We start from the raw sequence: 15,458 nt of genomic DNA, 5'->3' as shown, positions 1-15,458 counted from the left end.
TGTTCATGCCCTGCTTTGATCAAAATATTTCACGTACCTCTTTAATATCATGGTATTGTCCCAAAAGTGCGTAGGGGCAGTAGGAGATGCTCATAGAAACTATTCCCATAGTGCTGATCATTATCATGGTGACGTACACGTTGGGGAATATCGCCATCACTGCAGTGCCTAGAGAAAATCCCAGCGTGCCCAGGATGTAGATCACTTTTATGCTAAGGTCATAGTTGTCCAAGTATTTCTGTAACAAGGCTGCAAAGATCAAGAACAAAACAAATGCCATCTCAGGGTTTGATTTTTGGGTGGTCCTGTGTAGAGCCAGGAATTGGACTTGTTGATCCTTGTGGGTCCCCTCCAGTTTGGGATATTCCGTGATTCAATGTCCTCAGTGTCTGCCTCAAATTCCTCAGCCTCTGTTCAGACACAAGCTGCCCACCTGGACTTTGATTTGATGTTTCTCAACAAAGAGGCACTCTCCATGATCACAGAATCACAGAATGGCCTTGGGTTGAAATGGACCACAATGATCATCCAGTTTCAACCCCCTGCTATGTGCAGGGTCACCAACCAGCAGACCAGGCTGCCCAGAGCCACATCCAGCCTGGCCTCGAATGCCTCCAGGGATGGGGCATCCACAGCCTCCTTGGGCAACCTGTTCCAGTGCCTCACCACCCCCAGAGTAAAAAACTTCTTCCTAATATCCAACCTAAACCTCCCCTGTATCAGTTTAAAACCATTCCCCTTCGTCCTATCACTACCCACCCTTGTAAACAGCCGTGATATTCATCTGTGCAGATGTGCCTGCACATGTCCTGCCAAAGGCAGAACTTAAGTTTGTCAAAAGTTTTCAATTTTAGAGTCTCCAAGTGTAAACTGTTATTGGAAAGCAAGAAAAAGACTTTCAGAAATACTGAATTTTCATTGTGATAAAAGACTTTGCATATGCTTGAATCTTCTAACAAGCAAAATTACAGTTTCTTTACGCCTAATTAGATGCAATTCAATACCCTTTGATGCCATTTTGTGCTATATGCCACTTAGCCAATCTTTTCATATTTCCCCCTCTACATTTGAAGGAATTTTTAAAAATTATTGATACTAAAAGGAATCTCTCTGCTTATGACCACCTGAAATGCTTTTCCAAAATATCTTTCACACTAACAAGGAGGCAGATGTTAGCTGAAGCAGAAATAATTTTCACCTTGTAACACATTTATGAGGTGCATTCCACTGCTTTGTGCAGTCTCTTACCTGAACAAACGGCAGCAGTAGCAGCATAGATTACCAGTCCCCAGCATCCCATCTGAACTCCAGCATTATAGGCATGTAACTCAGTTGAATTAGAAGGGGCCTGCGACAAACACAAATGCAAAGCCACTTTCTTTTACTGAGCACGCCCCAGCAATGAGTAGCTGTAAGCAGGTTTGCTAAAGGTAACTGTCTTCTTACCTTTGGATCACCCTGAAAGATGACCTGGCCCATGAAATCTGTATAGAACACAGCTTCAGCAATGATCGAAAACCAAGTTAAGAGGTGACAAACGCACAACCTCAGCAGCTCTTTCGGCATCTTCAGCATCGACAGCCACAGAAGTCTGACAGTTGTTTCAGTTTCCCCCTCCTCGCTCTCTGTGTCTCCACTCGAGTTTGTTGTGCCACTCTGATTCCTGTGTCTGTACCTCTGCCGCTGCCGCTTCTGCATGTCATAGATGTCATTCATGCTGCGTGAGGACTTTATCAAGACGATGGCATTGGCCCGACGAAAGCGATAGCGGTGAGAGCCTATTTTGCCATAGTAGGAGAAGGTGTATGATGGCTGACGGTAGAACATGTGCCTCCGCCTCCGCATGGAGTTTGAAGTACTGGATTGCTTCATGCCTATTCTAGCGTGGCCATTGAGGAACTCTTTTGGTAGGGAGCCATTCATATTTGGGACTTTATCTTCATTTAAGCGATTATCAAGCAACATTTCCTCCTCTTTCTCATTGTCCCTGAGGAAAGCAGACAGGTGGTTGAGTTTGGACTTCATGATCTCTTGGCTGGTGTTGTGGGGAGTGTTTGGATATGAAGCATCCTGAAAAATGGAAGGTTCGATGTCATGCAGAAAAAGCAGCTCCGATTCAATTTCCAGCGTAGCATCAGGCATATGCAGAACGGAGTCACTCTTACTTCTTACAATGTTCACCTCGAGGAACTCCATATTGAGATCATGCTCTGACTGAACCTCATCGTGGAACATGGAGGCTCCGTAAGGCTCCTCCTCACTAATTACATTCAGTCGATTCAGAGGGGGGAGACTACCACTGAATTTGACACTAGAAAGTGTGTCTCCTTCCTCATCAATCCTGTCCTGCTGAGGGTTATATTGCTCTTCTTCAATGCTAAAAAGGTGGAGAGCAACAGACACAGAGAAGATAATGGCTGCAAAGAAGAAAAGGACTTGCTCTTGAGATTTAAAAATACCACCCAAGAAAGTCTGTGTCCAGTCCAGTCCTCCTAACATATAACCGATTGCTCCTCCAAGACCTGTGCAAGAGAGAAAGGAGTTTCGTCAATAAGCAATAACCTCAGATCACCAAAAAGGCACACTCAATCTGACAAACGAGCTGCTTACACCAGACAACCTTAACAAAATCTAAATGAAAGCTTCTTCAATTTTGGTTTCAAAAGTTAAGAAAATGGCAGATTAGTTCACTTCTTCAGTGGTGCGTCTTCTTTGTGACATGCTGATACACTCTAACTCAGGACCACATGGGAGGGAGTTTCAGGACTAATTTCTGATGTCCTGTGCCCTCAGGGTTTTCATGCATCCATAAATACACAGAAGAGAAAATAAGACGCTTTTGTGCAGAGCTGTTTTTTGAGGCAGTACGGCTGCTACTGCACGGGAGGCAGGCAGTTGCTCCCATATTCTCAAAGGATGTGAGGTACCTGAAGTGTACATGTTCAGGAAAAAATAAATACAGCACTGTGTTTACAGAAGGTGTCTTCAGATTGCTGTCTCTGAGACATAGAATCACCAAGGTTGGAAAAGGCCTCCAAGCTCATCCAGTCCAACCATCCACTACCACCAATACTTCCCCACTGAATCACATCCTTAGTACATCTAAACATTCCTTGAACACCTCCAGGGACAGCGACTCCACCAGCTCCCTGGGCTGCCCATTCCAGCACCTGACCACCCTTCCAGAGAAGAAATTTTTCCTAACAGCCAACCTCAATCTCCTGTGGCACAGCTTGATTCTATTCCATCTCGTCCTATTGCTAGTTATGCCATAGAAGAGGCTGACCTTCATCTCACCACAACCTTCTTTCAGGGATTTGTAGAGATCAGTATGGTCTCCTGAATCTCCTCCAGACTGAACAATCCCATTCTAAACAATCCCAACAAATGAACATATATTGCTAATGAAAGGTGCAACAGTAACTCGGTTGTCTGTCAGTTACTGACTTATTCTCATTTCTACATATATAAGGCTCATTAACAAGTACAGTACCTGGGTTTAAACCTATTTTCACTTTACAGATATATTAAGATACATTCTCTTTCAGGTTACATTGCTGTTACTCTCTCCTCTGACAAGAAGGAATCAGGATTAACAAGAGACACCACCTGAATTTGCTTCCCACTACTCAGTTTTGACTGTTCAGCATAAACTTCAGAGCAGGGACTATCCCATTTTCACAGAATCGCAGGGGTTGGAAAGGACTTCAAGAGATCACTGAATCCAAGTCCCCTACTAAAGCAGGTACTCTATAGTAGTTTGCACAGGTAGGCATCCAGACAAGTTTTGAGTATCTCTATAGAAGGAGACACCATAACCTCTCTGGGCAGCCTGTTCCAATGCTGCATGACTCTAGCCATAGAGCCATCACCTGTACTGATGCTTGTAGTTACTCCTCTCCTGGTGCAAAACTCACTTGTTCTTGTTAAACCTCATTAGGTTCCTCCCTGCTCAACTCTCCAGTCTGCCCAGGTGTTGCTGAATGGTTGCACAGCCTTCTGGTGTGTCAGCCACTCCTCCCAGCTTTGTATCACCACCAAATTTGCTGAGGTTGGACTCTATCCCTTCATCCAGCTTGTTGATGAAGATGTTGAACAAGACCCAACCCAGCACTGACCCCTGAGAAACACTGCTAGTTACAGGGCTCTAGCCATACAGTGCACCACTGATGAGCACCCTATGAGCTCTGCCAGTCAGCCAGCTCTCAATCCACTTCACACAGAATGTGGGATAGATGAGTGGTTGGTGAGGTGAATTTCACAACGAGGATGTTGTGGGAGACAGGATCAAACGCCTTGCTGAAGTCAAAGTAAACAACATCCACTGCTCTCCCCTCATCTACCCAGCCAGTGGTGACATCACAGAAGGCTATCGGGTTAGTCAAGCATGATTTCCCCTTGGTGAATCCATGTTGCCTACTCCTGATATCCTTCTTCTCTTCCAATCACTTGGAGATGGCTCCAGAACAAGCTATTCCATCACCTTTCCAGGGACAGAGGTGAAACTGACTGGCCTGCAGTTTCCCAGATCCTCCTTATGCTTTCTGAAGACTGAGTGGCAGCAGCTATGTCTTCCAGTCTTCAGGCACCTCTCCCATTTGCCAGGACCTTTCGAAGATGATAAGAGAGCAGTTCCACAATCACCTCTGCCAGTTCTCTCAGCACATGTGGGTGCATCCCATCGAGGTCCATCTGGAGCTTGGAAGAAGTGGTGTTTAAGCACCATTCAGCTCTGATGGGCCCCCTTACTTTTTAACACTCTAGCCCACGGGACATAGAATCACAGAATCCTTAGAGTTGGAAGGGACCTCTGAAGGCTATCTAGTCCAAATCCCCTGCAGTGAACAGGGAACCACAGCTAGATCAGGTTGCCTTTATCCAGCCTTGCCTTGAAAGTCTCCAGGTGTGGGGCATCAACCACATTACTAGGTAATCTGTTCCAGTGCCTCATCACCCTCACTGTAAAAGATTTTTGCCTTATATGTAACGTAAGTCTGCCCTCCTTGAGCATGAAGCCATTTCCCCTTGTTGTATCACCACAGATCCTGCTAAAGAGTCTGTCCCCTTTTTTCCTGTAGCTCCCCTTCACATACAGAAAAGCCACTATCAGGTTATCTCTGAGCCTTCTCTTCTCCAGGCTGAACATCCCAAGTAGGTCTCTGAAGAAGTCAAAGTGGCTCTCCTAAAGTCCTGGGTAGCAATTTTACTCATTGCTCTGCTCCTTCCACACAAGATCTTGAACTCATCATATTGGGATTGCTGCATCCCTAGCTTCCCCCAGCCATCACATCCCTGACCAGCCTTTCTAATAAAAACAAGGTCAAGTAGCACAGCCCTTCTCCTTGGCTCCTCCACCATCATTTCAGCTACACAGCATCAAGTACCTAATTTTTATCAAGTGACTGAAAAGGTTTATAATACTAACAACTATATTATTGCTTTAAGCCACAAGGTACGCGCCCTTTGTATTCATCTTTTATACAGTATAAGTACTTTTTCTATTCTTTGCCTAGTGGTTCATACAGGTATTTTCTCCAAGGCAGTTACACTGTGAGCTTCAAGACTGCTAAGAAAGTGGCAGTGGTAAATTATGAAAAATAAGCAGTGAGAAATCAATTCAGTCACAACTTGGTCATCAGGACGAGACGGCAGCTGCCAGCCAGCAACAAATCAGTCGACTACGTACCAGCTGAAAAGGCGTGGATGTTAAGGGCCATATCTTGTTCTTCACTGTCCACCACGTCCAACAGGTACGCCCGAATCGGCCCTTCTGTCGCATCAGCGCAGAAGTCCAACACCACAACACCAAGCACCGTGAGGACGATGCCGATGGGCTGCCTGTCTGGGACATCGCCAATAGCCAGACCTGAGGAAAGACAGGTGAGCAATCTGAGCACATGAGTCTAACAGCAAAAACTGCTAAGGGCAAGGTTAATCTCCTTAAGAGAAAAGTGGCTAACACACTCATGGGAAACATTCTATTGCAGAATAAAATGGCAATTTCAACTCTCTGGCACACCTTTATGGAAGGTCTGGAACAGAAGATTGTGTTTTTGCATTTTTGAGGCTGATATTTATTTTTCAAAATGCTATTTTGAAAGTCTCTCTTAAACCTCTGATTGCATCAGGTATTAATTCACATTCCTTGTGTGTTTTCCTCCATATGCTGAAGGCTGTTTTACAGACAAGCCACGATGGAAGAGGAGAGCATCCAAGAGCAAAACTTCATCTATCGATTACAAACACAAGTAAGTGAACAGCTGACAGCATTCCTGACGTGGCTCCTAGCACATAATGGTTGCAGTACAACGGGATTAAATGGAATTTAATCTCCTCACCTCTGTCTCTGCTTTTCTTAAGCATTTGTATTTTCTACATCACTTTCACGTGCAAAACATTTAAGGGCAAAGCAACATGAAGGTATTCATAGGTCACTGCAAAAAGCATCAGTCAGCTTCTGTGGATAGCGTGGGATGAAGTATGTTTTGTCTGCTCAGAAAGGCAGCAGTACTACACTGCTGGAGAATTTTTCATGAAACTAATCATGGGCAAAAGCATGAATTACTTGAATCAGAGGGATTTAGCTGTTCCACGTACAGTAATGATTTTATCAGTCTGGCAACTGATGAAAATGACAGTGGAAAAAGATGAACTGGCTAAGCCATCAAAAACCAGCTAAATCTCAACTGCTGTGATTCCTGCACACCTCATCCTCATTGCCTCATGTTCTTGGAATGCTACAGAAGCCTCTTTGTGTTCCACACTGGGTTGAAAGTTACAGCAGGAAACACCAGCAGTGTCAGTGCTTTCAATTTGTTGCAAATCTCAACAGGGCAGTAGAGAGAACGAGCACGGACTGTCTACACGTGGCTGTATTCCTGGGAGGTGTACAGTATTCACTGCCTTTTTTTCTCTGAAAAGTGATACAGGCCACCATTACAGTTAGGGTAACATTGTTTCATTATGAAGCTGCTCTCCATAAAAGATTAGGTGGCTGGTATGAGTTGAATGCCAGCATCAAGTCTTTATCTTCCAGTATGGAACAGGCTGCAGAAGACCACGGAATGGCCCTCGTTCCAGCTGAGTTTGCTCCAGGCTCCCTTCTTTGAAGAAATTTTATTGCACAAAAATAGCACTAGAATACTTGAAACTGAGGTGTGGAAATAAGAGCTCCTTGTCAATTATAATGGTTGGACTTGATGACCTTGGAGGACTTTTCCTACCTAAATGATTCTACGATTGTAATTTCAATCTTGTAATAGGGCTGCAGTCTATTATTATGTGTGCATCTAGAGGGGGAGCAAATTTTGGAGACACAGTACCAAAGTACAACTAATGACCACAATTCAAATAATTAATACTTATTGCTTGGGTGAATTTAGCTCATCAGTTTGTCCACAGCAAAAGAAATTGAAAGCCATTGTATGTCATCCCAACCTGGCTTTGAAAACTAACATGCTGAGCTAAGGTAATGTTCTCCTCATTTCCTCAATTAGTACAACCTCTTCACAATAGAGCTGTAGCTTTCCCAAAAGCAGAGAGCCAAGAGGATATTATTAGGTGCTAAGTTCCTTTCATTTGCATCATGATGTAAACATTTCCCCAAAGGTACTTGCTGTCACCTCTCTTACACTATATTTACAAAGAGTCTTAGATTGTAGATTAAGCTCTGTAGTAAACCTTGCTCACGGAAAAACTATTTTTACCAGCTTTGATGGGGGCTCTGGAAAAATTATTTTCCCACATAGTTTTTGATAAACAAATATTAACTGTGTTCTGGACTTTTTCAATACCGGATCTAAGAAAAGCACAAGAAAAAGTGAAAAGATAATTTTTGAAATAATGCTGGAAACAGGATGTGTTGTCAGATATGCATTAAAGGGAAAACGGATCACAACAGGAAACATTTCCCTGTGAACAGGTTGCTACAATTTTCCCATGTCAAGGATCAACGAAATTCGTCTCAGCGACTGCAAACATTATGCTGGCAACCATTGTATGAATAAAGCCGTGTTAACAGTCACAGCTACGACTGCACAATACTCACTACACTCAGCACAGCACTGTAGCTTCTGAGTGAAAGTAAAAAGCATTTAAAATGGACAGCTCAAGTGCAGCGTTGCAAAGATTGTTACACAACACAGTATGGTGATTCAGCTGCTGGTTGTAATATTCACTTCTTACAGAAAAATCTGAATGCAGATATGCTACCAGGTGATATATGCAGATGATTTCCTCGTCATTTACCTATAACGGAGCCATTAAGGAAAAGTGCAACTCCAAAGAGGACACCGATGCAGAGAGCAAGGATGAAAGGCCGCCGGCGGCCCCAGCTCAGCGTGCAGCGGTCACTAGCTGAACCTATAAGTGGAGTGAAGATCAAGCCCAGGATTGGGCTAAGGAACCAAGTGAGGCTGTAGTACTGTTCAGGAAGACCTACAACAAAGACAAAAAGGATTAAAGTTATGTGGCATGCACCAAACGTTTTACTTTACACAGGGAATTTTATCATACCTTTGAAAATTGTGAACTGATCGTTCACTGACTTATGTTTTGTTCCCAACAAACAACTCAGTTTACATTTCTTATCGACGGGAAAAGCACAGGTCGTGTATTACATACCTTTAATTCAACAATAATATATTTAAGCTACTCAAATCACAATAAAGAGTGACCTAACAGTGTAATCACTAATCTACAGTAATTACTACAGTCCAAAAAAATCACATTTTTGCGGAAATTCAATAGCAGCAGAACATCACAGTGGTACTGAACATCCAAGACCATCCCTTGTAACCGAGTTATTAAAGACTTAACGGGCTGAGGATGATGGACAGCATCTGACTGGTAAGAAGAGAAGACCCCAAAGCGCTGCTCTGCACCGCTCCACCACGGCAAGCAGTGGCCTGCAGATGGCAGGCTGGTCCAGAAGAGCCGCGCTGTGGTCCTCTCACATCTGTTCCCATCTCAGTTTATCAGCACAGGCCATGTAACCCCTCTGACAGGCTCTTTAGCAAAGCACTACAAACAAAACAATCAGTTGCTGGCAATCCAAGCGATGCCAGGGCTGAAAAGCTCGGTGTCTGTGCCCTATAGAGGAAAACCATACATTATTCAGAGCTGGATGCTGTGAGTGTAGTAGCGTGCAACCTTTGCTGGTGAGATCAACCTGCACCTCGTGCTCTCCATTCAGTGTGCTGAGCCATCCCTTAGCAGGCAGGATTATACAATCCCTGCCCAGAACAGCCTAGGCTGTAAATCTGGAAGGCTAATCACCTGTTATTTAAAGTGTCATCAAATCCCAACCAGTGATGCTGACTTCCCATAAGGTAAATCAGGTTTTGCCAAGGCTGTAGTGATACAGTAATTATATTACAGGAAAATAAGCCTTTTTTTTTTTTTTTTTCTCTCTCTTTTTTTTTTTTTCTTCCCGCAAGCTACCATAAAAAAAAAAACATCCGGATTCAAAATCCATTCTAAGGCCAAAGTCTACATGATTTAACTCAGCTTTGGCTTACACACAAGCTAACAAGCAATGCTGCCTTGATGGGCACCGAGTTATGGGGAGAGATCTGCATGTTCCAAGCCTGCCTGGCATATGCTTTTAGACCAAACATACCCTTCAGCACCCTGCCTTTCCCATGGGGAATGAAGAAAGCATATGATTTGACTGCTAACCCTGTCTGAAGGCAGCTGGAGGCTGCACCTGAGGCCAATTTTGCACAGTTACCACACAGCTTGTCTTCTTTTGCAGCAGGTTTTAGGTCTCTAAGCAATACAATCTGCGTTGGTACAGGCGGCACCTTGGTCACATCAGGCAAAGTATAGTGCACAGTATCACTAGCAGGCCAAGGGAAGGAATCCTTTCCCTCTACTCAGTGTTGGTGAGGCTGCACCTGGAGTGCTGTGTCCAGTTCTGCACCCCCAGTTCAAGAGGAACACGCACATATCAGAGAGAGAGCAATGGAGGGACAGAAAGATGATGAAGGGACTGGAGCACCTCAGCTATGAGCCATGGTTCTTGCACTGTTCCTCCAGATCCTGACTGCAGTTCCACCACCGAGCTTCTTTTACAAGTGCTCTCCTAATCACAGGTACAAGTCAGCAATCCAAAGAGAAATGCAGAGGAAACCTCCCACTCTCTGTGATTTCAACATCTTCAACCTCACTGAGCTCAACAGCCTTCCCAAAAGCACAAGTAGGATCAGGATCTGTGTGCTTAACTGGTACCTCACCTGCTCCTGGATGCTGCCACTTATGCACATCTGCACTGGCATACAGAAGCTGGCTTGCTCCGAAGAAAATTAACGGTAGCAAAGTGGAGGCATGTGGCTCAAGGCATGTAAAACTAAATGCTAAGCAGGTTATGATATAGTTAAGGTGGATGATTTTTTTTGCAGGACATGGAAGGCACATCAATGCATAAACACTCTTCCCCTTTTGCTTCTGCAGGGCCATCCTTTTCAGAGGCACTTACGCATCAGAGGTTTCTATTCTGTGGTGACAACTCACTGCAGCAAGTCTGTTTTAAAGAAGTCCACACACTGTGTTTAACCAACTGGAAGTAAAGGCCAATGTAAGAAAATGGATGCAATCAAGAGGCTTCTTTTTTTTAATATTCCAACAGCCATTGAGACAACTAACTTAGCCAAAAGGCTTTGAGAAGGAAGACCTATTCCTGTTTTAATGCAGGCCGTAAGCTGTAACAAAAAGGAACGCTAGTACAGCAGGGAGCTGTAACAGGAGTGAGCATCTGTGGGCACAGGGGCTTGTACAGTTTGTTGTGAAGCACTGGCACAGGATGCCCAGAGACATGGAGGAATCCCCATCCCTGGAGACAGTCGGAGTCAGGCTGGATGGGACTGTGAGCACCTGATGGAGCTGCAGGTGTCCCTGTGCATTGCAGGGGAGTTGGACTAGCTGGCCTTTCAAGGTCCTTTCCAACACAAATGATTCTTTGCTCCTATGACTGTCCCTCAGTCCTTGCTGCCACACTTTGTATCCAGACCACGGTGGCACTTCTCTGCTAGATGGAAATCTTAGCAAAAAAAGAGTTCTTGAATCATTACCTTAATCTATCTGACACAATTACTTCTGCATCAAATTAAAACCTACTTACAAACCATAAAAACTGCACATTTCTAAATTGGAAAGAGGTCCTTTTGGCATGCTTTATAGACACAAGTAATCAGCTGGCATAAAGATGTCCTGAGATTATTAAAAAAACACAGTGATTTTTACTGCTAGCATTACTTTGACTTCAGTACTTTCAAAGTAACTTTACGTGTAATAACTCAAAAGCAGGTTAAGGCCTGCATTCTGGTTTGATGTTACAGATCAGTAAACGAAAGGAAAAAAGGGCTTCTACTCAACCTCTGTTACATTTAGTCTTATCTTTCCCTGTATGAGTCAGAGGAGAGAGACTGAAGTGCTTACTTGAGAAGGTTTTATTTCCACTGATTGAAAAGGGTGATCTTCCCATCATCTATAATAAATCAAAGCTTAAATCCAAATATTTGCATTGAAAATGGCTTGCAAAAGATAGGAATCTCAGTGATTTCAAAATAGAGCTAGGGATGTATAGTAGCTTTTATGGAAAAAAGGATACTTAACCATGTATGTAAAATTTGGAGATCCTTCTTTAGACAAACCATTTCGCATTTGTTTATTGAACTTTAGCTGCCAAAATATGCATCTTTAAGAAAAAGAGGCCAAGATAACAATCTATACAAGAATAGCCCCATGCCAAGAAAAATAGAAGAATTCCTAAAATTCCACCCTGGAGGAGCTTTCAGTGCTCCTCCAAATAAAGAGGAAAGGAATAACTTTCAAGTGACACAGGAGCGAGCTTTGGGTAGCTATCTATCAAAGCTGAGACATGCTATTGATAAGATGTAGCCTACCCAGTGAATCCAACCTCTGGTCTGTATCAAGCAGAAGCCTGAATTATGTTCCATGCCATGAAGAGCCTACTCTCTCCATACAGACTTAGTCATCTGCTCTGATGTTTGCTGGGAAGCCAGGCTTCTCTAAAGCTCACAGCCATGTTCTGCCATGGGGCTTCCAGGAAAGAGCTTCCCAAGGCACAGAGCCACACTGTTCCATCAGGTGAGACTTCAAGATGTACCCTGTAGATATTCTTCAAAATACTCATGCTTCATATCGACAGACTACAGGACTTGCATCATTTCAAGAGTTGGGTTGCTTTAGTGCTACACATTTTGATATAAAGGAGAAAGTTCTACAGGGAAGGAGAAATCCAACCCCAATGCTTCAATCTAATCCTAATGGTTCCTTTCTCTGTATATGCATGCTGCCATGCTTTAGCTACACAACCACTGAATACAGTATTTTACAGTATGAAGACACTTAGAAGGCATCCAGGCCAGGACAAGATGACAATGAGCAGAAACGAATAGATAAATGGAATATTTTGACACCAAGGAGTTCCTTCCAATGTCCCCTTCTAGTGGCAAGGGCTTAGATGCAGCACTTGCTTAAAATAAACTTGGCTAAGATGAGGTGCCAGGCCAGCAGCCCCGTAGCATCCAGCCTCTGATGTGCAGAATAGATGCATGGATGGCAGTTTGGACTTTATGACTTTATGGCAGCTCTGCAGCGTGAGCTTGGCATCCAAATGTCTGCCTTGCCACAGCCTCTTACAGAGGAATGTAAACTGCCCCAACCTCTGAGAGCTGCTGTGCTCACCTGGAACAGGCTGTAACTAGGCTGGGACTGATTTTGGATGGCCAAGAGCAATATTGTGTAACAAACACTGTAAGTGGAGGCTGCTGAGACTCACATGCGGACTGGAAGGACAAAGCAGCTGCATCCCATTACCAACTGAAGAGAAAATAAAAGCATAGCCTTCATTTTCCACCAGTGTGCTTGCCTGGTCGGATAGTAGCTCCAACAGAGCTACTGCTGTGTATCAACTTGGGGGAAAAAGTGAGGAATAGTAGCTGGAGCATTATCATTTAGTGTTCTGTTGATGGCAAATCTGAGGAAACACTGAGAAAGAAAACCATACTGGATAAGCAAGGTTAATATTTGTGTGCCATGAACTGAATGCAGAGCAGGTCACAAGTCAGACGCAGAAGTCCCATACAAATCAGTGAGAAAAAGAGCAAAACACAACAACAGCTTCTGTTAGCAGCGTTGACTGCCACTGAGACCCTTGTAATATGGCATTTCCCAGCCAGCTACAAACAAACAGGACACTGGCTTCTAGTAAATAAGGGTTTGTTTTTTCCCAGACAAAAAAGTGCCCAACAATAGTGGGACCAGCACTGCTCACGGTTCACAGGAAATGCTCACTGTGTCACCATCAGTCTAAGGGCTGCGTGAGGTCACGAGTTACATGGAAGAAAGATTAACTCCCATACAGCAGTTTCTATTCAAAACCTCTTTTTGATAAGTTCTATTGGGGGAAAAATAGTTCTTTATAAGTTTAACAATAAGATCTGATATGGGAATAGGATGCTAAGTGCCTATTTTCATTCGTCAGAAATCATCACCTAGAGACTTGTTTGTACATTTAAAGTAAACACCATACAAGTTTCTGAGCTTGCACAAGAAGCTGTCATGCCTTGCAAATACTTTTTATTCTGCGGTTTCATTTCTGTATAAAACACCACATGTTGCTAAAAATATTTTTACATTGATCTGTTTGAAACGTAGACCTTATTTTTAAAGGATTAGCAAGTAAAATGAGTAATCAAAAAGCTGTGACAACGTGAGAACCTCAGTATCTGCTCACCATTTGGGTACAAAAGAATCACAGGATGGCTTGGGTTGGAAGGGACCTCAAAGATCATCTAGTTCCAACCCAAGAAATGCAGAAGACAGTGTGAACTTTCAGTACTGGGGTCTCTGTATGAGGAATAGGGATTTCAGAATGAGGCTGCAACCATTTCAGAACTGCATCCAGATGTCTGCTCTCTAAATATTTACAACACAGAGCTATCACAACTGGATCTAATCACAAATCTTTTTGCTTCTTGCTATTTGCCTTGGGTTTAAGACTTGAAATGGCTTACAGCTTCACGGGGCTCAGTGCTGACAAAAAAGCAATTCAAAGCAATACATGTTGACTGGTGGTCTCAATGCTCCACTGCTGAGCAGCAAGCACTCATACTGAGGTTGCAACACCTATGAGAAACCTTCTGGCTTCTGGCCTGAAAAAAAGCAAGCAACAGGGAAGAGTTATGAAAAAGCAGCCGTTTCTCCTGGTGCCCACTGCTACAATGAACAGTTTCCCAACACGGGAGCATGAGCTTTTAAGAAGGAAATGCTTTCAAGTACTACTGGAAATCACAGCCCAATGTCATATGGGAAGCGAGAACCTCTCCAGTTTGCATCTGATATTCCAGTATACTGTGATCACAGGGCTCACTGCGATTGCAAGCATGCAGGTGGGAAAACTCAGAACAACGCTGTTACCCTGAGGTTTTTAATTGCTGTTCGCTTTCTCCCTGAGTGCCTACCAAGTCTTCAGGCATCTCGTATTTGCTCAGGGTCTCAGAAGTGACCCATTGCCATAAACAGACCATAAAATAGAGCAGTAGCATAACTGTGGCTTAAGTCTTTCCACTGGTAAAATTTACATCCTGAATTTCCTTTTGCGCCTGTCAAATATGAGCCTTTCTGCTTAGCTGGCAACATTCACAAGCTGTCAGCACGTTACATACATCTTACAGGCAGGAGTACGTGCACTCCGCATTCTGAACATACTTTTCTGGAGCACGCTGTCACCCAGTTGCAAGCAGTCCATCCTCTCCTTCCCCTCCTGCTTAGCTCCTGTCAGCAGGGATGTCTGCACGATGGCTGGGCTCACTGCACTGCTCAGCATGACCGTGAAGATACGACTGTCTGCTTGGCTTGAATCAGCTGTGGGCCAGGAGAGCGGATGGATAAAGCACATCGCCACTGTTTGGATGGAGTTATTAGCTTTGAAGGGAGTGACAAGCATGAGAACAAATAATTGAAGGGATGTTATGAGTGCATAAAAACACAGTAGTTTGAGGGCCTGATATCCAACAGCAAAACACAGAAAATGATCTCCAAAGCTATCAGCAAAAGGGACAGCCTGCAGCCTGCCCTCAATGCATCTGGAAAAATTTGAGGAGCAAAGAGAGAGGGCTGGAGAGATGTCTGCATTCTTCTCCCACTGCCTTCACCACTGTGATATCCAAAAGATTAGTTTCATGCTTTTAAAATGCACCTGCATTGCTGCTTTAGTTGCTCTGTGTCAAAAGGATGAGGCTATAGACAAAAGGATCCATGGATCTACATTGAGATAAGTGAATAAATAATTAATAGGAATATTAGAAGGATCAAATTACTTCAGAAATGCTGGAAAAGCACACAGCATTTTCTTAAAACTTTGACTTCAAATCTTAAGTCCCCTTAGTCTCCTTAGGATGCAAACAAATCGTGCTTTGACAGCAGAAACCACT

At 43.7% G+C, this 15,458-nt stretch overlaps 1 protein-coding gene and 1 long non-coding RNA gene across 5 annotated transcripts in view; one reads left to right on the top strand and one right to left on the bottom strand.

The window, feature by feature from the left end:
* Nucleotides 1-15,458, bottom strand: part of SLC45A4 (solute carrier family 45 member 4) — a 65,907-nt gene that overhangs the window by 6,973 nt on the left and 43,476 nt on the right. For all 3 annotated transcript variants that reach the window (XM_042839751.1, XM_042839749.1, XM_042839750.1), the window contains exons 3-7: nucleotides 8,248-8,436; nucleotides 5,687-5,866; nucleotides 1,447-2,522; nucleotides 1,249-1,348; nucleotides 38-249 (exon numbers count right to left, since the gene is read on the bottom strand). In XM_042839751.1, the coding sequence (XP_042695685.1) occupies nucleotides 38-249; nucleotides 1,249-1,348; nucleotides 1,447-2,522; nucleotides 5,687-5,866; nucleotides 8,248-8,436 (1,757 nt within the window). The remainder of the gene's footprint in view (nucleotides 1-37; nucleotides 250-1,248; nucleotides 1,349-1,446; nucleotides 2,523-5,686; nucleotides 5,867-8,247; nucleotides 8,437-15,458) is intronic.
* Nucleotides 705-10,814, top strand: LOC122171895. 2 transcript variants are annotated; one of them, XR_006172121.1, is made up of 3 exons: nucleotides 705-3,745; nucleotides 5,540-5,880; nucleotides 6,173-6,940. It is a non-coding gene; the product is annotated as an uncharacterized LOC122171895 (long non-coding RNA). The 2 variants fall into 2 exon arrangements; XR_006172122.1 differs by lacking the exon at nucleotides 705-3,745 and adding an exon at nucleotides 10,453-10,814 and having other exon boundaries at nucleotides 4,912-5,880; nucleotides 6,173-6,248.

The sequence above is a fragment of the Centrocercus urophasianus genome, unplaced genomic scaffold (genome assembly GCF_019232065.1).
Source record: "Centrocercus urophasianus isolate 14NV4802_14NV808 unplaced genomic scaffold, USGS_Curo_1.0 seq_11, whole genome shotgun sequence".
Lineage (NCBI taxonomy): Eukaryota > Metazoa > Chordata > Aves > Galliformes > Phasianidae > Centrocercus > Centrocercus urophasianus.
This window is presented reverse-complemented; position numbering and strand designations above follow the sequence as displayed.